Raw genomic sequence first — 23,699 nt, forward strand, 5'->3', positions numbered from 1 at the left:
GGCGCTCAGCCCTGTCAATACTGCCTGTGTGGCTGTAGGAGGGCCCCATCCTGTGATGCCCTGTCCCTCAGGGAGGGGCTCCAGTGGCACTTTTCTTGGGGGCATTCAGATTGAGTGAGGAAATGCATGCAGGGGTCTGGCCCAGGGGACCTCGAGGTCTCAACTCCAAGCCCCAAGCCCCAGGCCCGACTTTGGGCCCCCGGAAAAGACGTGGGCACCTCACGGGCCAGGCCGGCTGGCGCCAGGTGGCCATCCACAGCCCGGCCATACTGTCCTGGGCCATGGGGGTTGGGGCACGAAGCCGGACAGTGAGGGCTGCTCTGGGGGAGCAGGAAGGCTTGGGCACATGGATTGAGGATGGTCCTAGTCCCACCCCTGACAAGTCTGTCCCTCTTTGGGCCTCAGTTTCCTCATAGCTGTGGCAGCTGGAGGCCCAGTGGCATGAGTGGCCAACTCCAAGTGTTTGAGGGTAGGGTGACCAGAGTCACCCACGTGGGGGCCGGAGATGAGTCAGTATAGCTGTAGGGGCACCAGGAGGCGGGTTGTGGTCCTGGGGCCCCTGACACCAGTGAGTACGAGGAACTCTGTCTCCCTGAATCCCCTGCACGACCCGCCAACATCGGCCTGACTGGGGCCCACCTTGTGGTCAGTGTCCAGCAACATCCCGTGAGTGTGGGGGCCGGCATTGTTGGCCACCTTCACACACAACATGTAGGGGACTCATCGTGTCTCATTTATGTTGAGACACTTGCAGGGATGGACCTGGGGTGGGGGTCAGGAAGCCAGGGACGGGCCTGGGACGGCAAGGCCCAGTGGAGGCACGGCCGGGCACAGGCCCAATGACAGGGACACCATGGCCAGCAGGAGAGCGATCAGGCGGCCAGGCTGGGTCCCGCTGGGCCCAGCACCCTCCCCAAGGCAGCCCTGGGAGCATGCAGGTGAAGGAGCAGGCAGGGGACCCCTTCACCGAGGTGCTGTGTTTGGGCCTCCCACTCAGGAGCAGGGCAGGACCCCTGGGATGGCCCCTCCTGCCAGAATCCCACCTGTGCCCCCTCCCTGCCCCTTCTCTCCTCAGGCCCCCTATGCCCCCACCCCTGCTGAGCCCTCCATTCCTGCAAGACAAGCTTTTGAGACGGCTGGTTCCCTACCTCCTGGCCCTCTGCCCGTGCCCTTGGCCTCTTCCAGCAAGTCCTCGGGGGTTCCTGCGGGCATCAGTGAGGCTGAGCTTGGACACAGAGGCGGGGTGGGGTCCCTCCCCTGCAGCCACTGTCACCAGGCCAGAGACTGTACTTGCCCCCTCCAGCTGTCCCCATCCTGCCCTGCACAGGAGCCCAGAGGGCCCTTCATCCCTGGACCCCTGCCAGCCACCTGCTCTGCAGACCAGGAAGCAGGCTAGCGTAGGGGAGTGCTGGGTTGGGGACCACTGGCCTTGGGGCAGGTGCTCTGCTCTGGCCCACAGAACCAGGGAGCCCAGGCCCCTGTCAGAACCCCCTAGTGGCCCAGCCCCCAGCCCCCAGCCCCAGTCAGGCCCCCAGGGCCCCCTGAGCCAGTGGGGGCAGTTACTATCCTGCTGGGGGGCCACCCTGTTTACGCTGTCTTCCAAGACCCCGTTTGAGGGCCAGCCCTGGGGGACCCCCCAGCCATACCCTGCCCCAGCCCCTTGGCCCACCCTGTTTTGGGGTCTCCCCTGTTGGCCTGGGCGCCCCGCAGGCCTAAGCGTCTGATTCATTCCCCTGCTCTGGGAGCCCAACCTGGACTGGCAGGGGAGGGCCTAGAAGGGTCACAGCCCAGCTTGCATGGGGGTCAGCGGCCACAGCGCCCCTCTTGCCTTGAGGCCCAGCGGCCCCTCAGCCAGGGGGTTGGGCGTGGCCTGCTCCCAGCTTCCCTGCATCAGAGGCCTCCCGAGGCTGCGCTGGAGGCAGGCCTGCCAGGAGGCCCATCGTGCTGAGGGTGCCGGAGGCTGGGACGAGGCAGAGGGTGGCACCGGGCCAGGCTGACCACATGGTGCACAGCCAGCTGACGCCCACCTGTCCCCTGCAGATACCTGGTGCTAGAACACGTGTCTGGTGGAGAGCTCTTCGACTACCTTGTCAAGAAGGGCAGGCTGACCCCCAAAGAGGCTCGGAAGTTCTTCCGACAGATCATCTCTGCGCTAGACTTTTGCCACAGCCACTCCATATGGTGTGTGCCCCGACCCTGCCAGATGCCCCCATCCCATCAGGTGCCCCCATCCCCCACCGGGTACCCCCCGTCTCCCACCAGGTGCCCTCCCATCCCCCCAGGTGCCCCCCACCCCACCAGGTGCCCCCCATCCCATCAGGTGCCCCCATCCCCTACCAGGTGCCCCCCACCCCACCAGGTGCCCTCCCATCCCCCAGGTACCCCCCACCCCACCAGGTGGCCCCCCATCCCACCAGGTGCCCCCATCCCATCAGGTGCCCCCCACCCCACCAGGTACCCCCCCATCTCCCACCAGGTACCCCCCGTCTCCCACCAGGTTCCCCCACCCCCCCAGGTGCCCCCCTATTCCCCCAGGTGCCCCCTAATCCCACCAGGTGCCCCCCACCCCACCAGGTGGCCTCCCATCCCACCAGGTGCCCCCATCCCATCAGGTGCCCCCCACCCCACCAGGTACCCCCCCCATCTCCCACCAGGTACCCCCCATCTCCCACCAGGTGCCCTCCCTTCCCCCAGGTGCCCCCCCACCCCACCAGATGCCCCCCATATCCCCCACCAGGTGCCCCACCCCACCAGGTGCCCCCCCATTCCCCCAGGTGCCCCCTAATCCCACCAGGTGCTCTCCACCCCACCAGGTGCCCCCCCATCCCATCAGGTGCTCCCATCCCCTACCAGATACCCTCCCCCACCAGGTGCCCCCCACCCCACCAGGTAATCCCCCGTCTCCCAACAGGTATCCCCCCCGTCTCCCACCAGGTGCCCATCCCCCCAGGTGCCCCCTAATCCCACCAGGTGCCCCCCATCCCATCAGGTGCCCCCCACCCCACCAGGTACCCCCCCATCTCCCACCAGGTACCCCCCATCTCCCACCAGGTGCCCTCCCATCCCACCAGGTGCCCCTCCCCGTCTCCCACCAGGTGCCCCCCATCCCACCAGGTGCCCCCACCCCACCAGGTGCCCTCCCATCCCACCAGGTGCCCCTCCTCTCCATCTCCCACCAGGTGTCCCCCATCCCACCAGGTGCCCCCCATCCCATCAGGTGCCCCCCACCCCACCAGGTACCCACACCCCCCACCCCGTCTCCCACCAGGTGCCCATCCCCCACCAGGTACCCCCTCCCCACCCTTGCACTCCCCCCACCCCCGCCCCGTGCCCCTGGGGCAGACAGCACATTCTCTTTTGACCCCTTTCAGGAACATCAGGAAGCTTCTGCCAGGTGTCCACCCAAGGCTCTGGGAGCCCCTTCCTCAGCCTTTTTAGGGCTCCTGGGGCCAGGTCACCCTGGATTGGAGGGGCTCGGGATGGCCTCAGCCCAGAGCTCTTATGGTGGGGAGACCCCAGAGAGTAAGGCAGAGCCTGCCCAGGATGGGTGGGAGCACGTGGTGTGACCCCAGAGGGTCCCCGTTTCTCCATCCCAGCAGCCAGGCAGGCGACTTCTGATTGGCTGCCTGTGACATCACCAGGCTGGGCTGCCATTGGCCCCGTGCTGTGTGGGTGGGCTTTGGGGGAGGGGGAGGCAGCTAGGGGACCGGTCAGCCTCATTCCCGCCTTCCTTCCCAGCCACAGGGATCTGAAGCCAGAAAACCTTCTACTGGATGAGAAGAACAACATCCGAATCGCGGATTTCGGCATGGCGTCGCTGCAGGTTGGCGACAGCCTGCTGGAGACCAGCTGCGGGTGAGCGGAGCCGCAGGGCCAGGAGGGGCCCGGGCCGCTGCCCCTGAAGGCCTGCGCTCGGGCACGGCCCCCAGCCCCGCCCCCCATACGGGCCGCCAGTGGTCTCTGCTGCGGGCCCGGGGGCAGGGTGGGGGTGGGGCGGCCACAGCCCCAGGACCTCTGGCTCTGCTCCCTGATTCTGCTCCCAAGTGCCGTGCAGTGAGTGACCCGCCAGGCCCAGACCCTCCTTCCGCTCTCTGGCCGCGTCCCGGAAGGCTGGTCCAGTCCCAGCGGCCACCTGTTCGCTCAGGGGCATCCCGGGCGGGCCATCTCTCTGCGGGGCCCATTCAGCAGCGCCCCAAGGTCCTTCTTCTGACTGTGCTCTCCTGGGACCCGGACGGCAGGCAGATGGCCTCGAGCGTGGCAGAGCCCAGAGGCTCCACAGCCCCTGTCTCCCCCAGAAGCACACAGTGTACCCAGCGGGGATTAGGTCGTAAGGGGGTTGTCATCAAAGTCCCCTGAGCTTCCTGCTGGGCCTGAGGGCCCCACAGTGGGGCATCTGCTGCGGGCAGAGCGTGCCTCAGGGTGTCTGCGCTGCTGTGGTCCTGGGGGCAGCCTGGAGGTCCGGGCGGGGTGGGACAGCCAGGGCAGGCAGCAGGGCCCGGGGGCCTTGGACCTCGGGCCTGACCGCCGTTTTTGCCTGTAGGTCCCCCCACTACGCCTGCCCCGAGGTGATCCGGGTAAGTGGCTGTTGCCCCCACACCCCCACCCGAGTCCCTGCCCGACCAAGGGCCTTCCCCACGTCAGCTGTGCGGACCCCCAGGCCCCGGCTGGCTCCCTCCCCGACCCTGGGCCTGGGCGAAGCCCCCCACCCCGGGCGCTCACCCCGCCAACCCCGCTGCCGCCTGCAGGGGGAGAAGTATGACGGCCGCAAGGCGGACGTGTGGAGCTGCGGCGTGATCCTGTTCGCCCTGTTGGTGGTGAGCCCCCTGCCCGTCCTCCCTCCCTCCCGTGGTGCTGCCCGCCCCCCGCCTCCGCCCCGCCTGAAGTGACCCCGGTCCCTGCCGGCAGGGGGCTCTGCCCTTTGACGACGACAACCTGAGGCAGCTGTTGGAGAAGGTGAAGCGGGGTGTTTTCCACATGCCGCACTTCATCCCACCCGACTGCCAGAGCCTGCTGCGCGGCATGATCGAGGTGGACGCGGCCCGGCGCCTCACGGTGGGTCCCAGGCGTCGTGGAGGCCCCCCCCCCCCCCCCCCCGGGAGCTTGCGAGATCCCTGCCCGGGGCCACCCTGTTAGGGCCGGGCTCCCGTCTCCGGAGCCTCCTCCCAGAGGGAAGGGCCGGCCCGTGCCTGAGTGTGGTATGGGGGCTCTTGGTGCGTACGGCGTGGGTGAGAGGGAGCGCAAGGGTTGGAACCGTGTGCACGTACACGTGTGCACAGCTGCGCGGGCGTGTGTGCACAAGCACAGGCGGGTACACAGGGAGGCACACGTGGTTTGGGAGTGCTGGTGTGCCTGGCAGGCCGGCGCCCGCAATACAGGCCCCTGTCTCCCGGGCTGTCCAGGGCTAGGTTGGTGTGAATAGTTCCCCACCACCGCTCCCCAGGACAGCTGGGGACCAGAGAGGGTGGCGGGGCGTAAGCTCCCACTTCTGAAAGAGGCCCCCAGCTGGCCGTCTCCAGCCTCCCTGGGGCTCAGCTAGTGCCGGGATGGCAGGTCCCCAGAGCGAGGGCAGCAGGACTCCCCTGACTGTCCTCTGCAGGACAGGGGCGGCCCGTGCCCAAGGGGCCGCCCTCTCCCCTCCTCCCAGCCAAGCTGTCCTGGGTGGAGTTGGGGGGAGAGCAGGGCTGGCCCCCAAGCCTCCTGCTCACACCTGCACCCAGCCCCTCCCTGTGCACAAGGAGGGCCGCCCTGGCCGCTTCCCCTGCTCTCCTCCCCTGGCCTCGGCCTGGAGCCGCCAGACCCAGGAGGCCACTCTGCTTCCCTGCTCACTCCCTCTGCCCCCAGCCCTGCCTGCAGCCCCCAGCCCTGCCCACCTTCCTTCTTTCTCTAGGCCAGCATTTCCTCTTCCACTTGGGATACGCAGGGTCAGGGGTACTAGGTCAGGGGTGCAGCCCCTCTCCATGCTCCCCCCACATTGCCCCCCCACCCCCGTCCCTTCTCTCCTCCCCTCCCCACCCCTCCGGTGCTGCTCTCTGCACACTCCTGTGGTCCTCCCTCCCCGTGCTCCCGCCCCCTCTGGCCTCCTAACGTGGGCTCCTCCCTCCCTGCTCGTACTAACTCCCTGTTTCTCTTTCCTTGTAGCTAGAGCACATTCAGAAACACATATGGTATATGTAAGTAGCTTTTCCTCCCACATCACCTGCTTTGCCTGTCACCCGTCACCGTGGCCTGGAGGGCCTGCTAGGGAAGGCGGGGGGCGACCCAGCCCAGCGCAGGCCGGCTCCCAGCCTCAGCCGCTCCTGGCTCTCAAGGCCCCCCGGGCCGGCCTGCGCTGGGCACGGGCCGGACGCAGGAGGTGTGCAGGGGCCGGGTGCAGGGAGAGCAGCAAGCTGCAGGGCCCCAGGAAGGGGTGGGCCCCGCCCTCCCAGCACCTCAGGGTGGGGGCGGAGAAGCCCCAGGCTGCAGAGGTGGGGGTGAGTGACCCCACGGTGCCTGTCATCCACAGAGGGGGCAAGAACGAACCCGAGCCGGAGCAGCCCATCCCCCGCAAGGTGCAGATCCGCTCGCTGCCCAGCCTGGAGGACATCGACCCCGACGTGCTGGACAGCATGCACTCGCTGGGCTGCTTCCGGGACCGCAACAAGCTGTTGCAGGACCTGCTGTCCGAGGAGTATGTTGGCGGGGGCTGCGCTGTGGCCAGCGGGCGGGGCCCCTCGGGGAACGGACTTGCCGACCCTTCTCCCTGCCTCTCACCCGCTGCAGGGAAAACCAGGAGAAAATGATTTATTTCCTTCTCCTGGACCGGAAAGAAAGGTACCCGAGCCACGAGGACGAGGACCTGCCCCCCAGAAACGAAATAGGTATAAGGTCCCAGGGCGGCCTGGTCCCACACTGCCCCCTCCAGGCCCAGCGGGCTGCCTGGCCCTGACCCCTGTCTGCACACAGACCCTCCTCGGAAGCGTGTGGACTCCCCAATGCTGAACCGGCACGGCAAGCGGCGGCCGGAACGCAAGTCCATGGAGGTGCTCAGCGTGACGGACGGCGGCTCCCCGGTGCCCGCGCGGCGGGCCATCGAGATGGCCCAGCATGGCCAGAGGTGCGTGCCTTCCAGGAGGACCCAGCACTCTGCCTCCTGGTGGCCCGGCCTGGTCGGCATTGGCACTCCTTCCTCACGGGCTGTGCTGGGCCTGGCGTGGCTCACCTCTGCCCCCTAGTCCTGGGGCTGGGCCAAGGCCACCGGGCGGGGCTGGACCACACGCAGTGCCAGGGGCTCGGTGGGGCTGCTTGGGCTGCTTGGGCTGGACTGGACTGAGCTGGACTTGGCTGAGCCGGGCTGAGCCGGACTGGGCTAGACTGGGCTGGACTGGGCTGGACTGGGCTGGGCTGGGCTGGGCTCGGCTAGACTGAGCTAGATTTGGCTGGGCTGGACTAGACTAAACCGGGCTAGACTGGACTGGACTGAGTCAGATTTGGCTGTGCTGGACTTGGCTGTGCCGGGCTGGGCTGAGCTGGACTGGGTGGGGCTGGGCTGGGCCGGGCTGAGCTACACTGGGCTCGGCTAGACTGAGCGGGACTGGACTGAGCTGGGCTGAGCTGGCCTGGCCTGGCCCGGACTGGATTGAGCTGGGCTGGGCTGGGCTGGGACTGGACTGGGCTGGACTGAGCCGGGCTGGGCTGGGCTGGGACTGGACTGGGCTGGACTGAGCCGGGCTTGGCTAGACTGGACTGGATTGAGATAGGATGGGCTGGACTGGGCTGAACCGAGTGGGGTTGGGGTGGACTGGGTTGGACTGAGCTGGGTTAGACTGGATTGGGATGGATTAGGTTGGACTGGGTTGAGCTGGGCTGGGCCGAGCTGAGCAGAGCTTTGCTCTGTTGGCCCGTGTTGAACCGGGCTAGTCAGGGGTTGGGCTGGACTGGAGTGGCCTGGACTTGGCTACACTGGGGTCAAGCCATGTTCAGAGCTACCTAGGAGGCCTGTCCCCACTCGATGCTGGCCCCATGTTTGGGTCACCTGTGGTAGTGTTGGGATCAAGGGCATGGAATTCTGTGGTGGGGATGGGGTGGGCAGGGGGAGGGGACGCGGGGGGGGGGGGTGGTGCGAGCAGGTGTGGGCTGAACCAGCAGCGCCCCCTGGAGGAAGGAAGGGCGTCCTGGTCCTGCAGAGCCTCCGGGGACTCTGGCTGGCTGGGAGAGGCCCCTGGCGAATCAAATCCTCACCCTGGCACTGGGCGGGGTCTTTTTGGGGTGAGGCCCAATGTTCCTGCCCAGGCAGGGGCTTTAGCCAGAGCTCTGGGGCATGGAGACCACCATGGGAGGTCCCAGCTCTCTGGTCAGCTGGGGGCTAGGTGCTGGGGCCAGCCGGGCCTCCCAAGGAATTTGCCAGGAAACAGGATCACTGTCAGGATTAAAGTGGGCACGGCTCCCTCGGTGGTCCCAGGCCTTCCCCGGGGCAACAGGCTGGCTCCGGACAACCACGGCCCACTGCCCGTGGGCTCTGGCACTGGGAGGCTGGCTAGGGTGGTGGGGAGAAAGGTGTCTGCTGGCTGAGCTCCTGCCCTGACCGCCTCGCGTCCTGCTTGTTGTGGGCACCCCTCTCCCCAGGAGGCCCCCAGGGTGAGAGGCCACCTCTCCCCAGCCCACCTTTCCTGAGCCTTGCTCCTGGCCTCCCGTTCGGCCTGCCCAGGGCAGGCCGACTGCTGACATGGGGCCCACCCCATCCCAGCCGCCCCACGTCCCTCCCTCCTCACCCGTTTAGAACAGGGGCCAGGCGTGGGAGGCCACCGAGCCGAGTCTCCCGTTCTGCCTTCCGGGCCTGGCCACCTTGGGATGGGAGGTGCTGGGACCGGGTCAGCTGTGGGCCGTCCCAGCGGTCACTGGAAAAGCCCCTTCCTCCCGGCACCTCCCAACTTGCCTCTGCTGCTCCAGACTCTGCTTCTTCTGGCTTGGCCGCTCGGCACTGGGGCTGGAGGGGCCCTAGGGCTGCCGGTGGGTGCTGGGCATATCCTCCAAGGCCTGGCCAGGCCACCCTGCCCGGCAGGTCATCAGGGTGGGGTGCGCTGTGGCCCTGGCACCCTCCTGCCTGGCCTCCCCTCGCGCCCACGTGCCCGGCCTGTGTGGAGCTGTGTGGAGGTCCGGCCTCCCAGGCCGCCTGCTGGGGCTGCGTCAGTAACTCTGTTTTCTCGCTTTGTTCCTGCTGTAGTAAAGCAATGTTCAGTAAAAGCCTGGATATCGCTGAAGCCCACCCCCAATTCAGCAAAGAAGACAGGTATACACCCTGCCCACCCATCCCCCGCCCCCCAGCCCCGAAGACGACGGTGGGCCTGGTGGCAGGGCTGGGCCCGAGGCGCATCCGGCCCTCTCAGCTCTGGCGAGGGAACCCTCCAGCGAGCTGGGGACGGGCCTGGGCCAGACAGGGCTGAGGCCCCGAGGAGGTGTGGGCTGCTGGGGCAAGGCCGATGGCCGGCCTGAGAAGGGCTGGGAGACCCACTGCGCTCTCCCTGCCCTGGGACCCCCCCGAGCGTTTGCAGGCTGTGAGGCCCCCCTCTGTGTTAGCCCTGGTAAACCTCCCCTCCTCTGTTCTGTGCTGGCCTTGGGTCCTGGGGTCACCCTGCTGCCCACAGGGGCCAGAGTGGAGGTGACAGCCCAAGGCGGCTGCAGGCTCCCCAGGAGGGGGCAGGAGGCATGACAGTCTTAGGGGTCTCTGCATGGGGCCTGGTGTTCCTGAGCACCCCCCCCAACCTTGCAGGGCCTGCTGCCTGTGGGCAACGGTGGTTGGGCCTCACCCCTGTTGCCCTCCCCCTGCCTCCACACCTGCCCGTGTCCCTGCCTGCTCACCGCTGGCCTCTTGCCGCCTACCTGTCGCCCGGCCCTGGCTGTTCTCTGTGCCGGCCCCATCCTTTCTGTCTCGGGCAGGTGCAGCCTGGTTTCCGGGGCCGCCTGCTTAGACAGGAGGGTATGGAGGCAGCCCCCACCCCTGTTCCTTCCACTGCTGCTTTTCTGGTTTCCTTGTGCCAAGTGATAAGCGCATGGCTGGCCTAGTGGCAGGCAGGCCCTGGGCGCTGGCCCTCACTCTCGGCTGCTGCCCTGCTGGCCTGCAGCTGCTGGGGTGGGCACCAGCTGGGACCGACGGCCCCCACTCCTTTCCCAGCATCCGGAAGCTTCGGACCCAGGCCTGGCTCTGGGCACTGTCCTGGCCGTGGGCATGCTGGGCTGCGGGGCCGGAAGCAAGGTCAGCGCCACCCCCTGGCTCCGTGGCTGTGTTAGGTGGGGGAGTCGGAGGGTCGCTGCCGTGGGGTCCTAGCCCACAGGTGCCGGGGCCCTGGTCAGAGTGGGCTCAGCTCCTCCCTGAGGCCCAAAGGCTGGGCCAAGGCGTGGGCGGGCAGGCCGGCGGGCGGGCGGGAGCCCTCTCAGGGCCAGGCTGGCTGGTGGGGGCGGGCCTTCACTCATTTCCTTTTCTCTCCCGTGGCTGCCTCGGCACCACGCCCCCCCCGCCCCCCATCTCCTTCTTCGAAAGGGGGCAGGTGCCAGTACCCAGGGCTGAGCGGGCGTGGTGTGCCCTCCCTTGAGGCCGTGTGGTGTGGTGGAGCGAGGCCTCTTGGGGTGCCGGGTTCCTGCCCGGCCAGGTCTGTGGGCCGAGTGGGGCCAGTGGTGGACTGGGCTCGTGGTTTCGGCCAACACTTACCCCGGTCTTGCCTTGCCCAGGCCCTCCTGTGCCAGGAGGAGAGGGCTGCAGGCTGGTGTGCTGTGGGTGGCTCTGGGCTGGGCAGGTGGGCTATGGGCATGGAAGGGTTGGGCTGGTGCCCAGCTGGTGGCCCACGTGGCAGGATGGGAGGTGCTCAGCAAAGCGCAGGACTCGGGGCCTGTGACAGTTCAGCCTTGGGGGTTCTGGCCGGGCTCAGGGCCCCCGGGGCCTGGAGAATGGACCAGGCACGGGCCGGATTCAGCTCACCGGAGGCACCCGTCTCCCCTCGTCCCTCTAGCCACCTGAGCCCCCGACAGACCCTTGCCGAGGGCTCCCCTGTGCCGTCCTGGGCCTGGGCCTTGGACCCGGGGCAGCTCCCACGTAGAGAAGAGGCGGAGCCCCTGGGGGGGGCAGGCAGCCAGCCACCCCACTGGGGCTCTGACGGGGACCCCGATAGGGCTGCGGGGCCCTCTCGGGCCTGGGGAGAGACGGGGTGGGGGGCACCGCTGGACAGCCCTGGGCCGCCTCGAGGCTCTCGGCCGGGGCTCCCGTCCTCGTGGAGGGTCCGCCTGGGGGACGGAAGTGGAGAGCACGGCCCCTCCCAGCTGACCTGCCCGCCCCTGTGTCTGCAGGTCCAGGTCTATCAGCGGCGCCTCCTCGGGCCTCTCCACCAGCCCGCTGAGCAGCCCCCGGGTGAGCCCCCCGCCCCGACAGGCCCGGCGTGCACGGGGGGGCAGGGGAGGCTCCCAGAGCCGGGGAAGCAGGCCCCCTTCGCCCGCTGCTGGGGCCGCCCGCGGTTGCCGCTGCCCTCGCTAACTGCACGTCTTTGTTTTGTTTCGTTTTGTTTGTTTTTCTCCTGTGTTATTTGTGTACTTTTATGGCACCCGCTCCCACCCCCACGCCTGCCTGCCCCCGCTGGTCCTGCCTTGGGGTCCTGCTTGAACGTTGCTTTTCTGGTTCTCCTGGTGCCGTGTGTGCATGCGGGGCGGGGGTGGGCGCATGCACGGTGGCTCTCGGGGACCCCTCGCGCTCTGATCCCTGCCCTCCGCGCCTGCCCTGTAGCCTGTTAGAAAGTTTGCCCTGCCCCCCCCGCCCCCCGAGAGCCCCTTTGTGGCCTGCCCCCTGGCCACCTCCGTGGAGCCTGAAGCTTGTCGGAGCGCCTCTCGGCCCGGACACACCCTCCCTCCACAGGCCACCTCGCGGCCCAACCCCAAGACCCAGACCTTGCCGAGCAAGGCCAAGCTGACCGACAAGCCGCTGCAGGGCACCAAGTCCAACCCACTCCCGGCCGGCACCCAGGCCCGACCCCCTGTCCCGGGGGGCCTAGGCCCCCAGCTGGCCCTGCCCCCGGGCCCGCCGACCATGCCGGCCCCCACCCGGCTCCCACCCGTTGGGACTGAACCGAACACCAAATCTGTCCCCACCATACAGGTGACCCCTCACCCCTCTCCAAGGGGTAGTCCCCTCCCCACCCCTAAGGGGACGCCCGTGCACACGCCCAAGGAGAGCCCGGCAGGCACACCCAACCCCACGCCACCATCCAGCCCCAGCGTCGGAGGGGTGCCCTGGAGGACACGGCTTAACTCCATCAAGAACAGTTTCCTGGGGTCACCTCGCTTCCACCGCCGGAAATTGCAGGGTAAGCGGAGGGGAGGGGGACCGGTGGGGCAGGCGGGGTGGCAGGGGCCGCCCCCTCCCCACTTTCCTGGTTCACCCCATCAAAAGCACCAGGCAGTGGCCTGAGTCCTCTAGGCCAGCGAGGGCCCAGGCAGCAGCCCCGATGCCGGCTTACTCCCGAGCCTGCTCACGGTGCACGTCGAGGGCCTGGCGGGTGTGGCCGGGCCGGGCTACCTGAGCCCACGGAGGGGAGCCAGCCGAGGGGCGGGTGTGGGCGAGGACAGTCAGAAGCCCGTGGGACCGGGGCAGCGGTGGCCAGCCTGCTCCTGCGCGCTGGGTGCCGAGGGGCGGTTGGCAGCTCCACTGGCTGTTGGAGCCTATAGCACAGCCGATGGGCGGGTGTGGGGGGACCATGGCCGTCTGTCAGTGACAGCGGGGCTGGCTGGAGGCTAGAGAAAGCACGGCCCGATTACAGCACCGTGGGACTGCCCCGCGGCCCTAGGCTCTGGTGGTGAGCCCCCAGGAGCTTGTGGGGTGGCTCCCTAAGACCCTGCCCGCAGCGCAGGGGGATCCCTGGTGAGGGAAGGGCAGAGGGTCACCATGCCTTCTCTTCCCGTCCTTCCCATGTGCACAGTTCCAACACCCGAGGAGATGTCCAACCTGACCCCGGAGTCGTCCCCAGAGTAAGTGGCCACTGCCCAACGTCCACTGTGAGCCACCGGCCTCCCTCCTGGTGCCCAGACACCGAGTGCGTGGGGAGGCTGGTGCTGGGTCCTCCCACATGGCGGGCTGGGGACCCGCGAGGGCTTTGGGGTAAAGCACCCCAGCCCCTCCGGGTGCTTATTCCTTCTCCCTGTGACCCTGTGCTTGCCCCAGGTGCCCCCTCCACCTCCTGCCTCTGGGACACCTCCTCTCCGGCACTCACAGCTCTGTGTCCTGTGCTGTGAACGCCAGGTCAGGGAACTGGGTCTGGGGTAGGGAGCCCGGCTGGAGACCAGGGAGGGCACGGCCGTGCCTTGGACAGACTGCCGCACACCGGCCTGAAAGCCCGGGCTCCACACTGGGGGAAGCGTGTGGACCCTGAGCCCGAGCCCTGGTGGCCAGGCGTGCTCACGACTCTCCGGGCGCAGGCTCAGCCCCGGATGCGCTGGGCACAGGGGGCCTGCAAAGGACCGGCCTGTGGTGCTTGCGGCAGGCAGCCTCCGGGGAGAGGAGCGCTGGGCCGTGCTGACACGGGCTTTCCAAGGGCGGAGTGGAGCCCAGGATGCGTCCAGGAATTTGGGGGCTCGTCAGGATGGAGGGTCTCAAGGCGAAAACCTGGCGCTGGCCGAGGAGGAGGAGGAAGCGGGCTGCGGAGGGTGGCACTGCAGGAGGGTGCCAGGGGCAGACCAAGCCCTCAGCTAACCATCGCCATTAAGGAGGAGCAGGTCCCGTGGGAGGCGATGGGCGAGCGGAGCCACAGCCACCCCGCAGCTGGCCTCAACTGTGGCAGAGACCCTGGAGAGGCCCCGCCCCCACCCTCCTGGCCCTCGTGGTGGCCTTGGCCTGCGGCTCTGGCAGCATGGCACAAACAGGAAGCGAGGCGTGGGTGTGGGACAGGGCCAGCGAGGGGAGCAGGAAGCCGCCATGGCCTCATATGGGCAGCCCATTCGAAGGCCACGGTCTTGCTGACTGAGCAGAAGGTGCCGCCATGGGGCAGGCTTCACGTGGGGCCTGGGGATGCGGTGCCTGCAGGCAGGGCGGACACCCGGGCCGCGGCAGGTGCGGCAGGCGGGCCCCACGTGCTGGGTTAGGGCCTCGTCGACCCTTCCTGCTGTTGTCACCACTCACAGACAGCCCTGTAACAGGACTGTTGTGCTGGCGGACCAGTTAGGTCCCACAGCACCTGATGCCCTGAGGCCTTCCCGTTCTTGAGTCCCTTTGGGGGCCTCGCCCCTCCTGGGGGTCCCGATGGGACCCGGCAGGTGCGCAGCCGCCCAGGGAGCTCGGTGCAGTTAATCCCCAGCGCCGCCTCCTACAGGGGACGTCCTCGCCGGCAGCGTGTCGGTCAGGGTCCCCCCACCCGGTGGGGTGCGAGTGCACCAGTGTGTACACGTGGGGCTGTTTCTCGGAACTGGCTCACATGATTGTGGGGGCCGGCAGGCCTCAGGCCGTGCGTTCGGCAGGTGGAAATAAGCAGGTTTGGGTGATGTTACAGCCCCGAGTGTGAAATGTGCAGGTGGGGAACCCCACGGTGCTCTGTCGAGCGGAACTCCTTAGGGAAACTGCAGCCTTCCCTCTCGAAGCCTTCACCTGGTTGGATGAGGCCCACCACATCCTGGAGAGTGGTCTGCTTTACTCAGAGACGCCTGGCTACCACACGTCTAAGCAGCAGCACCTGGCAGCCGCCCGGGGGGCCGAGCTGACTTGTGGAGTCGACCGGCAAGAGCCTCTCTGGCTCCCTCAGGCACGGGACTATTTGTGCCGGCTGCCCAACAGCTGGGCTCCCAGGGTACAAACAAATGACGTTTTCAGTGACTCTCCTATCATCTCTGTCAAAGGAGGAGAAAGAGAACCCCCGGCGGGTTCCAGACGGACTCCCGAGCACCTCTTGGGCTGCAGGCCCTGGGGACGGGTGCTGGGGCAGAAGCCTGCGCTCCAGGGCAAGGAAGCAGAGCAGAGGGCTGGCGGGGAGGCAGGAATGGGGGGTGGGGGGATGTGCACTGTGGGGTCGGGGTCCCCGAGCTGAGCAGAGGCCGCTTGGGCCCACAGCAATGTGCGCGGCGGGGCCCTGCCTGTGCCTCGCTGGCTGCCTCGAGGTCTGAATGGGGGTGTTTGATGGCTTGACGGGCGGAACTCGGGTCCGGTGTCACTGATGCGGTGAGAGGCGGTGAGAGACGGCGAGACGGCGGCCTGGAAGACCGCTCCAAAGCTTAGCGGCTTCAACGACACGCGTTCCTCCTCTCGGGCTCTGTGGGTCAGGACCCCGGGCGGCCCCGCTGGGCCCCCTGCTGCAGGCGGTCGGCGAGCCGTGGTCCTCTCAAGGCTCAGCAGGAGCCGGGCCTGCGCCAAGCTCGTGTGGTTGTGGGCAGGACGCGGGTTCCTCGGATACGGGCCTCTCCGTCGTGTTAGCTGGCTCTGTCACGGTGCCGTGGGGACCTGCTGGCAAGCAGGAGTCGCGGCCTGTGCAATGTGTTCTTGGAGGCGACATCTGTCCTCTCGGGGCTCCCAAGGGAGGGGCCGGCACGGGTGTGTGAATGCGGGAGGCAGGACGGTGGGGCCAACCGAGGGTCTCCCGCGCCGGTGTGCTCTGAGCACGTGGTGGCCCCAGACGCAGGGCAGAATAACAAGGCCGGACGGAAGACAGAGGACAGTAAGGGAAGCCCTGGGCGCCAGTGAGGTGAGGGGCTCAGTGTGTGCGGGGGGATGCGGCCCCTGCCCTGCCCAGTAGAGCAGCTGGGTTGGAAGCAGCCTCCGTGTTCCACGGGGTGACCGGGCTGGGCAGCAGGAATGTGGACGGCCGGGTGGCCCCCGGGGAGCCAAGGCTGCCCCGTCAGGTGGGAGGGGCACACAGCCTCCTGGGCCCCCAGCCCCCATTCTCCACGCAGCGTCCCCCCATCCATGTGTCCACGTGGGTGCACGTGTGGGTGCAGAGTTCCCTGGCCAGCCGCGACCCCCTACCCTGGCCTCCCGCGCTGCGCCCGCTCCCCGTGCAGCCCCAGGGCAGGGGCACCTCCCTCAGGGATGGTGTAGAGCCGATTTCCCCAAAACTCGGCGGCTGAAGCAGGAATGAGGCTGGGCTCTACCTTCCTTTGTGGTGGGTTCTGCTGGGCACTGCCCAGACCCAGGCGGGCACGGGAGGGGAGCGGGGTGGGAGGAGTCGGGAGCCAGAGCAAGAGTGGGGGATGGGGAGGGGGCAGCAGGGCAGTGAGCCGGCCTCGGCCTGGAGGGGAGCGCGGGCCTGTCCCCAGAATCTCTGCCGACAGTGAGCAGACCCTGCCCCTGCCCCCGCCCCCGCCCCCCTGCCCAGGCTCGCCAAGAAGTCGTGGTTTGGGAACTTCATCAACCTGGAGAAGGAGGAGCAGATCTTCGTGGTTATCAAGGACAAGCCCTTGAGCTCCATCAAAGCCGACATTGTTCACGCCTTCCTGTCGGTGAGCCCCCGTGCCCCCACCCACCTGCGATGCGCATGCCACACAGCCACTGGCTCCAACTGCCCTGGCTGGCGCCTGAGGGTCACCACGTGGGCCCCTGGCCCCTGAGGAGGCACTAGTGTGTCTGGGGCGGGAGACAGGTGTGCATGAAACAAGTCCTGCTGAGATGGGGCTCAGTGGGGCTGGGCCTCGAGGGCCGAGGGCCGGGACTGCTGGGGGCTGGGGTTGAGCCCCGGGGGGTGACACCTCACTGAGACCGGCAACCATGTAGCAGCTCCCCAGGGAGGGGACGTGGGGTCTGGACACAGAAGGCCCTCTGCTGGGTCTGGTGGACATACCGTGGCCTCGGGAACTGTCCCAGAGGCCTGTCCCCTGTGTGCTCTCCCACCCCCACTTGTCTCTGACGGAGGCCTGGTGGCTCCGAGGGTGGGCTGCCCTCAGGCCCTGGGCGTGCTCCTTTTGTCTTTGCGAGACCTTTGAGTGTGTGAAGCAGAAAGCCCTGAACGTTTTCTTCCGGGTCCTGTCAGGGGGCCTCGCCCCGGGCTGGGTCCCCCAGGACCACGGCACCCCTGCAGCTCAAGCTGGGCCACCCCAACCAGGGTGGTCAGGACCCGCCAGTGTGGTTCCCTGGGCTCAGTGAGGCCTCAGCCCTGCCGTCCCGGCTGCAGCCAAAGTTCCCTTTGGGCGAGGGGACAGCTTAGAGCGCTGACGAGAAGTCTCCGGGGGCCAGGAGGAGCCAGCAGCAGGCCCAGGGTGGGGGGTGGGGGGCAGCCTGCCTGCTCGCCTCCTCAGTGGCCCCAGTCTGGGTCTCCCTCTCCCTCAAGCCCTCCCAAGTGCTCCTCCCAAGTGTGATGGGGATTCGGCCGACACCTCGTTCAGCCTCCTGGCACGGCTGCTCTCCTGAGCAGCAGAGCACCGTCCTAGGGGTGACCCCCCCCCCCCCCACCAAGGCAAAACCACCTCCTGAGTCCGTCTTCAGGGGCATGCCCCCTTGCTGCCCGTGACTCAGGTGCACAGGGGCCCCTCTGCCCGAGCTCAGCGATGGCCAAGTGGCCTCAGCCTCCGGAGGCACCTTCGCAAAGCACAGCAGAGGCTTTAGCCCTGATCCTGGCCGCCACCGCCGCTGCTCTCAGGGGCCTGCGCCGCCCTCCTTGTTCCTGCCTCCCTGTTCCCCCCCACCCTCTCCTCTTCCACTCGGCTCTCGTGTCCCAGCCTGCACGGAAGTTCAGGGTTAGGGGCTCCAGCCTGGTGCACAGGGTGGCGTGGAGGACCGGCTCGGGCACTGCACACCCACACCACCCTGCCGCCCTGCAGATCCCCAGCCTCAGCCACAGCGTCATCTCCCAGACCAGCTTCCGGGCTGAGTATAAGGCGACAGGGGGCCCGGCGGTGTTCCAGAAGCCGGTCAAGTTCCAGGTGGACATCACCTACACCGAGGGCGGGGCAGCGCAGAAGGAGAATGGCATCTATTCTGTCACATTCACGCTCCTGTCAGGTGAGCCGCTGGCCCAGGGCACGGGCTCCGGGCTAACCCTGGGCCTGGGCATGACCCCCTATCTCCCCCAGGCCCGAGCCGCCGCTTCAAGAGGGTCGTGGAGACCATTCAGACCCAGCTACTGAGCACACACGACCAGCCCTCCGCCCAGCATTTGTCAGGTGAGGCGGGGGCTCAGCTTGGGCTGCCCTGCGGGCTGGTGAGCAGGGGTGTGGCCCCCCTCCGACGTGCCCACCTCGCTGCCCCCCAGGGGGCAGGGCCCTCCCCGGCGCAGTGGGCCGGCCCGTCTCTGCACACCCAGGGAGGTAGGGCCCAGCACACCACACTGAAAGGCGCCTCTTGTCCACTGTAGAACCCCCCCCGCCAGCGCCAGGACTAAGCTGGGGTGCTGGGCTTAAGGGCCAGAAGGTGGCCACCAGCTACGAGAGTAGCCTCTGACGCTGGCAGGTAAGGTGTCCGGCCCCCGCCGCAGGGGCAGGGAGGGGGCTGCGGGCAGAGCCTCTGGCGAGAGCCAGACTGGCCCCAAGAAGGGCACCCTGTGCCCGCTCACACATCCAGCGGCCAGCTCCCGGCCCTGGACAGACCGTCTAGGCCCAGCACCCAGGCTGAGCAGCCGGACACGGGCAGCCTGGCCCCAGGCCGGTGAGAGCAGGCTCCAGAAGAGCAGTGGCCAAGGTCCTGCGGGGAGCCTGCCACCCTCCGGGCTCCCCCAGCCGTACCCTGCGAGGCTGTGGGCCTAGCGCCCACACTGGCTGACACACGGTGGGGCTACCTGCCACCTCACTTCCCCGTGACAGGCCCGTGATCGTCTGGCCTTGAGCAAGACGGGGGGGCCTGAGTGCCCAAAGGAAGAACTCCCCAGCTGGGCCTACGGGGTGGGGGGGGGGGGGGGTGGTCACACAGGGAGAAGGGGCTGCCCAGGCCTGGAGGTGCTGGGGGTCCGAGAGCCCGAGGGTCCACGCTGCTCAGCACCTGGTGGGGAGTGGGCTACGTGCCCGCGGCAGGGGTGGGTGAGCCTGTGTAGGGCCGGGTGGGCATGTGCACACGCAGCTGTCCGTTAGCGAGGGTGTGCGGGTCCTGTCAGGATGGTGGTAAGGCACTTGTTGCCGTGACGGCCCAGTCTGGGTTTAGGGTCTGGGGAGCACGGCGACCAGCACAAGCCCTGCCTCTCTGAGCACCCCCTCAGGGGGCCCCTTTTCCAGCCTGGTGGGGTCCCAGGGGCCAGACCAGCCCCGCTCATCCACCCTGCCCCTGCCATCCTCATTCCATTGTATGTGTTTCACCCTTTTCACCCCCAACGTGTGCCTCCTCACCCCACTGGCAGGTCAGGGCTGGGGTGCCCCCAGCATGCTAGCCCTAAGCCCACGGAGTGGGCTCTGGGAGCCAGGCTGGCACTGGAGGCAGGGAGCAGGGGGGACAGGTGTCAGGTGCCTCTGGCTCCCTGGGAGCCTTCAAGGCCTCCACATCAGAGCAGAGCAGGGCTGACAGAGGGAAACTGAGGCCAGGGAAGGACAGAGCTTGTTGAGGGAGGTGAGCGAAGGCCAGGGCCTGGTGTGTTGCCCAGAGGGTACCCAGGCCTGCTCCTGGCTGGGTCATTCTGCCCATCAGCCGGCGTCCCTCATGCCAAGTACCAGGCACAGCAGTGAGCAAGGTGGACGCTACTCTTCCCCTGGGCTCCACACCCCACCGCAGTCCTGCCCCCACCCCAAAGCGGGGGCCCCTGTTAGTCCTGACCCCACTCAGCCTTGCGTCCAAAGCTGTGTCCCCGCAAACTCTCGGGTACCCCCTCTGGGCTCCAGGCCCGTCTCCCCTGACCTCCTTCAGGGGGTCTGGGACCTGGGGAGCCTAATCCAGGATCCTAGCCCATGCCCTGGCCCCATCCCTAGGCCTCCTGTACGCTCTGGCCTTTCCCAGCACCCTCCCTCGCAGTCTGGATGCTCTTGTCTGTCGAGCTCAGTTCTAGAGCCACTGTGAGCAGGGGGCAGAAGCGGGGGCCCCTTAGCTACTAGGGCAAGAGACCTGGTGGTCACTCCAATTAGGGAAAGGAGGCCAAGAGGTCACATCCCACCCAGCATAGGCCCCTGTGAGAGCCTTGAGGAGCCCTACACTCTAGGCCCCTGGAGCACCAACACTCCCAAGGCCCAGCAGAAGGGAACGGGGTGCCAGCACGGGCTGAGGGGCAGATACAGCTGCCTGAGCTGCAGAGTGGCAGGATGAGGACACTCACCTGTCCAGAGTAGGCCACAACCAGAGCCCTGAGCTTCTCCGTTCCAGAGCACATGTCTTGGGCCCAGGGCAGGACAGAGGAGACGGAGGGCCAGGTGGGTGCAGGGCACCCGATGGGCAGGGCCCCGTCTTGCCCTCAGGCTCTGGTTGCAGCAGGACCCTCCTCTGACCAGGATACTGCCCCACCCCCCTCACTGCCCACAGTCTGAGCCGGCCACACCCCAGGCTCCACCCCCCCTCCCCCCAAGTCCCACCCAACTCCAGCTGGAACCCACCCTACCTGCCCCAACCCCCCCCCCCTGCTCTGGGCTCCACCCCTCCCAGCCTCCTAGCCTCCTTCTCCAGCGTGCCAGGCCCGGCAGCACCGGCCCCTTTCCCCGTGGCCCCGCCCCCAACCCGGGCTCCGCCCCTCCCTGAGGGCCTGGCCGGAGGCTGAGGGCAGTGCCTGGCCTGGGCTCCGAGTGGGAAGACTTTTTCACGCGTCTCCCTCCCTCCTTTCTCCATTCTGTGCTCCAGACACCACTAACTGTATGGAAATGATGACGGGGAGGCTTTCCAAATGTGGTAAGAACCCCTCACGCTCACCTGGGATCCCCCAGCCTGTCACCCCCACCTGCAGCCCGCTCCTGGCTGCGTGCTACCCCTGCCACCCTTAGGGCCACCCTGGGGTCCCTGTATACACGTGGGGCCCCCCCCCAGCCCCCCCCCCCACCTCTGCCAGGAGCAGCCTCGGTCACCCACCCCCTAGGGCAGCCACTGGCCCAGCCCTAGGATCCAGGCAGGCCAGGAAGGGAACCCGAGACAGATCAGTCAAGGGTCTCCACGCCCCAGGGCCAGCAAGGGTCTGTGTGGGCTCTGGTCTGGGGTCTGGGTGGACTCCAGACCTTGGGCAGGAGGCTGCTGTAAAAGCTTTCTGTCCACTGAAGGGTGGGGTGGGGGAGGGTGCTGTGCACGCACTCCCCTGCCCACTGCTCCGGGCTGGGGGAGTCAGGTTTGAGAGGTAGAGCGGAGGCACCTGGACAGTAGGACAAGGCCCCCAGGTGGGGGTGGTCAAACCATCTCTGCCTTCTTCCTCTGGGATCAGGGCCCCCACTCTGGCTGCCTGCCCCCGGCCCTCCCATACCCAAGCTCTCCATGCCTGTTCACCCATCCGTCCATCTGTGTGTCTGCTGCTGACCTCTGTGTCCATGCGGTGCTGCCTGGGCTGGCCGGGGGCCGGGCTCCAAGCCTCCCGGGAGGAGCGTGGCGGGCACGCTGGCTCCAGCCTCCCCAGCCCAGAGAAGGCTCCCTGGTCCCGTGCGAGGAGGCAGCCGGGGGCCCCAGGGTCCTGCTCAGCCCTGGGGCTTGTGGCAGTGGTGGCTTTTCTGCCTCGGTCTCCAGAGTGGGACTGGCCGGGTGGCCAGGCCATGGGGCGGCTGAGGTGCAAGGGGGGCCAGGGCCTCAGGGCCAGGCGCGGTGAGGGAGGAGGGGTCTCTCCACCTGCTGCCCCCACCCCTCGCTTGCTGCCCACCTGCCCCCCCCCCCCCCGCCTGCCACGCCCGGCTCAGACCTCATCTCGTTGGGTTTTCTTTCTCTCGTGGAGACCCTTTCGTTCATTTGTTTGTTTGTTCTCTTTCTCTCTCCTTACCCCCTTCCTCTTTCTCTTTTTTTTTTCTTTTTTCTTTTTTCTCTTTTGTCTTCTGTTCTGTGTACCCAGGCAGCCCATTGAGTAACTTCTTTGACGTAATTAAACAACTTTTTTCAGACGAGAAGAACGGGCAGGCGGCCCAGGCCCCCAGCACGCCCGCCAAGCGGAGTGCCCACGGCCCACTCGGTGACTCCGCGGCCGCTGGCCCCGGCCCTGGAGGGGACGCCGAGTACCCAACGGGCAAGGACACGGCCAAGACGGGGCCGCCCGCCGCCCGCCGCGAGCAGCCTTAGACACATAGCCCCCTCCCCCAGCACGGCCCTGACAGTGGCCCCCAAGGCCGCCCCGCCGCCCGCCCGCCCGCCGCCGCCCGCCCGCCCGCGTGGACCCGGGGCCGCGCCCGTCCGCCCGGCTAGACTGTTGCGGAGCCGGGGAGGAAAGGAAAGGGGGCACCGGGGGCCAGCGCCTGCGGCGGGGCCCGCCCGTGCTCGCTCTTTCTCTCACTGTCTCTCTCTCTGCCTGCCTCTGACAACGCCACTGTTTCCGCTCTGATACCAGGAATTATCCCGAAAAGTTAACATGTCACCTCCACGAGGCCGTCCTCTGTGCTCCGCGCCGGACACCGGCTGACCGAAGGCAGCTGCCGCGGACCCGCCCTCTCTCGTCTCCTGCTGCTGCCGCCCGCGGCGAGGCCCCGCCCACCCGCGCGCCGCCCGCCCCGCCCGCGGCGAGGCCCCGCCCACCCGCGCGCCGCCCCGCCCGCCCCGCCCGCGGCGAGGCCCCGCCCACCCGCGTGGCGGCTCTGCGCCGGCCGGCCGGCCGGCCGGGCTCCGGACTCGCGGCGACCTCCCCGGCCGGGCCGCGGCGGGCGGGACAGCCCAAGTCACCGGCCCGCCGGCCAGCCTGCACGCGGCCTCCCCCGGCACGGCCCCTGCCTGCAGCCGCCCGCCCGCCCCGCCGCTCGCTCGCGTCCACCCGCCCCCTCCCCCCGCCCCCTTTCCCCGCTCGCCTGGGGCTGCAGCGTGCTCTCGCGCTTGGCGACCCTGCCTGGCCCGGGTGGACCCTGACCCTGCAGGCACCGGAGCCGCCTGCCTGCTCCACGGCTGGCCGAGATCAGTATTATTTATTTGCTGTTTTAACTTACTGAGTTTCTTTCACTTCTCTGTTCAGGGAAGGGGCAGCAGCAGCGTCCTCCTGCCATCTGTGTGTCTTGGGCGGGGCGGGGTCTGGGGCCGAGGAGGCGCCCTGAGGAGGGAGCCGTCGGAGCGCTGGGGGGCGGCGGGGGCAGGCCGGTGGGTGCAGCGCCGGCAAGCTACTGTAAACTTTAAAGAATTCCTGCAAGATATTTTTATAAACTTTTTTTTCTTGGTTGTTTTTGGAAAAGGGTGTGGGGGTGGGGGGAGCCGCTGGGGCAGGGCTAGGTTTTGTGTTCAGGTCTTTGCTCTTGGTTCTTTCTATATACATACACATATATATATTTAAAGAACGGCGCGGTTCGCTCTGTCCCATGTTCTGTCCGGTTACTGTGTAGACGCAACTCCAGTCCCACGGGGTGGGGGGGTAGGGACGGGGCAGGGCGCTGTCTCCCAGCAGGATGGCCCTGCCCAGGGCCCCTCTGTCAGGCCCAGGCTGGGGACCATCTTGGTTTTGTCTGAGAGTGGGGGTCGGAGGAAGGCCCTGGGCTGGCTCCCACACACGGGACAGCAGAGGCACCGCAGGGTTTTTTACTAAAATGACAAAAAGTAAAAAAAAAAGAAAAGAAAAAAGTTGGCGGCGTCCTCCGCAGTGTGTGTTCTCTGTACACAGCAAGGTCACGGGGTGTGGCCGCCTCACTCCGTCCCTGTCCCCAGCTTCTGCCTGTTTCTGTTGGTGGGCCCGGTCCCTCCAGGGTGGCACAGGCCCCCGTGGTGTTGAGAGTGT

At 67.8% G+C, this 23,699-nt stretch overlaps 1 protein-coding gene across 22 annotated transcripts in view; it reads left to right on the plus strand.

Moving 5' to 3' along the window:
- BRSK2 (BR serine/threonine kinase 2) overlaps positions 1 to 23,545 on the plus strand; it is a 63,046-nt gene extending 39,501 nt beyond the window's left edge. For 3 of the 22 annotated variants that reach the window (XM_053899288.1, XM_053899292.1, XM_053899300.1), the window contains 18 exons: positions 2,041 to 2,181; positions 3,739 to 3,855; positions 4,541 to 4,574; positions 4,746 to 4,814; positions 4,906 to 5,052; positions 6,139 to 6,170; positions 6,503 to 6,667; positions 6,760 to 6,857; positions 6,943 to 7,093; positions 9,200 to 9,265; positions 11,314 to 11,374; positions 12,113 to 12,320; positions 12,933 to 12,981; positions 16,308 to 16,431; positions 17,746 to 17,926; positions 17,998 to 18,087; positions 20,669 to 20,716; positions 21,849 to 23,545. In XM_053899288.1, the coding sequence (XP_053755263.1) occupies positions 2,041 to 2,181; positions 3,739 to 3,855; positions 4,541 to 4,574; positions 4,746 to 4,814; positions 4,906 to 5,052; positions 6,139 to 6,170; positions 6,503 to 6,667; positions 6,760 to 6,857; positions 6,943 to 7,093; positions 9,200 to 9,265; positions 11,314 to 11,374; positions 12,113 to 12,320; positions 12,933 to 12,981; positions 16,308 to 16,431; positions 17,746 to 17,926; positions 17,998 to 18,087; positions 20,669 to 20,716; positions 21,849 to 22,072 (2,005 nt within the window). In that variant the 3' untranslated portion in view covers positions 22,073 to 23,545. Of the gene's footprint in view, positions 1 to 2,040; positions 2,182 to 3,738; positions 3,856 to 4,540; positions 4,575 to 4,745; positions 4,815 to 4,905; positions 5,053 to 6,138; positions 6,171 to 6,502; positions 6,668 to 6,759; positions 6,858 to 6,942; positions 7,094 to 9,199; positions 9,266 to 11,313; positions 11,375 to 12,112; positions 12,321 to 12,932; positions 12,982 to 16,307; positions 16,432 to 17,745; positions 17,927 to 17,997; positions 18,088 to 18,278; positions 18,374 to 20,668; positions 20,717 to 21,848 lie in introns of all 22 variants that reach the window. The other 19 variants (XR_008421056.1, XR_008421061.1, XR_008421059.1 and 16 more) reach the window with 14 other exon arrangements.
- Positions 23,546 to 23,699: the final 154 nt, after the last annotated feature.

The sequence above is a fragment of the Panthera pardus genome, unplaced genomic scaffold (assembly GCF_024362965.1).
Source record: "Panthera pardus isolate Hobbes unplaced genomic scaffold, ASM2436296v1 HiC_scaffold_12, whole genome shotgun sequence".
Classification (NCBI taxonomy): Eukaryota; Metazoa; Chordata; class Mammalia; order Carnivora; family Felidae; genus Panthera; species Panthera pardus.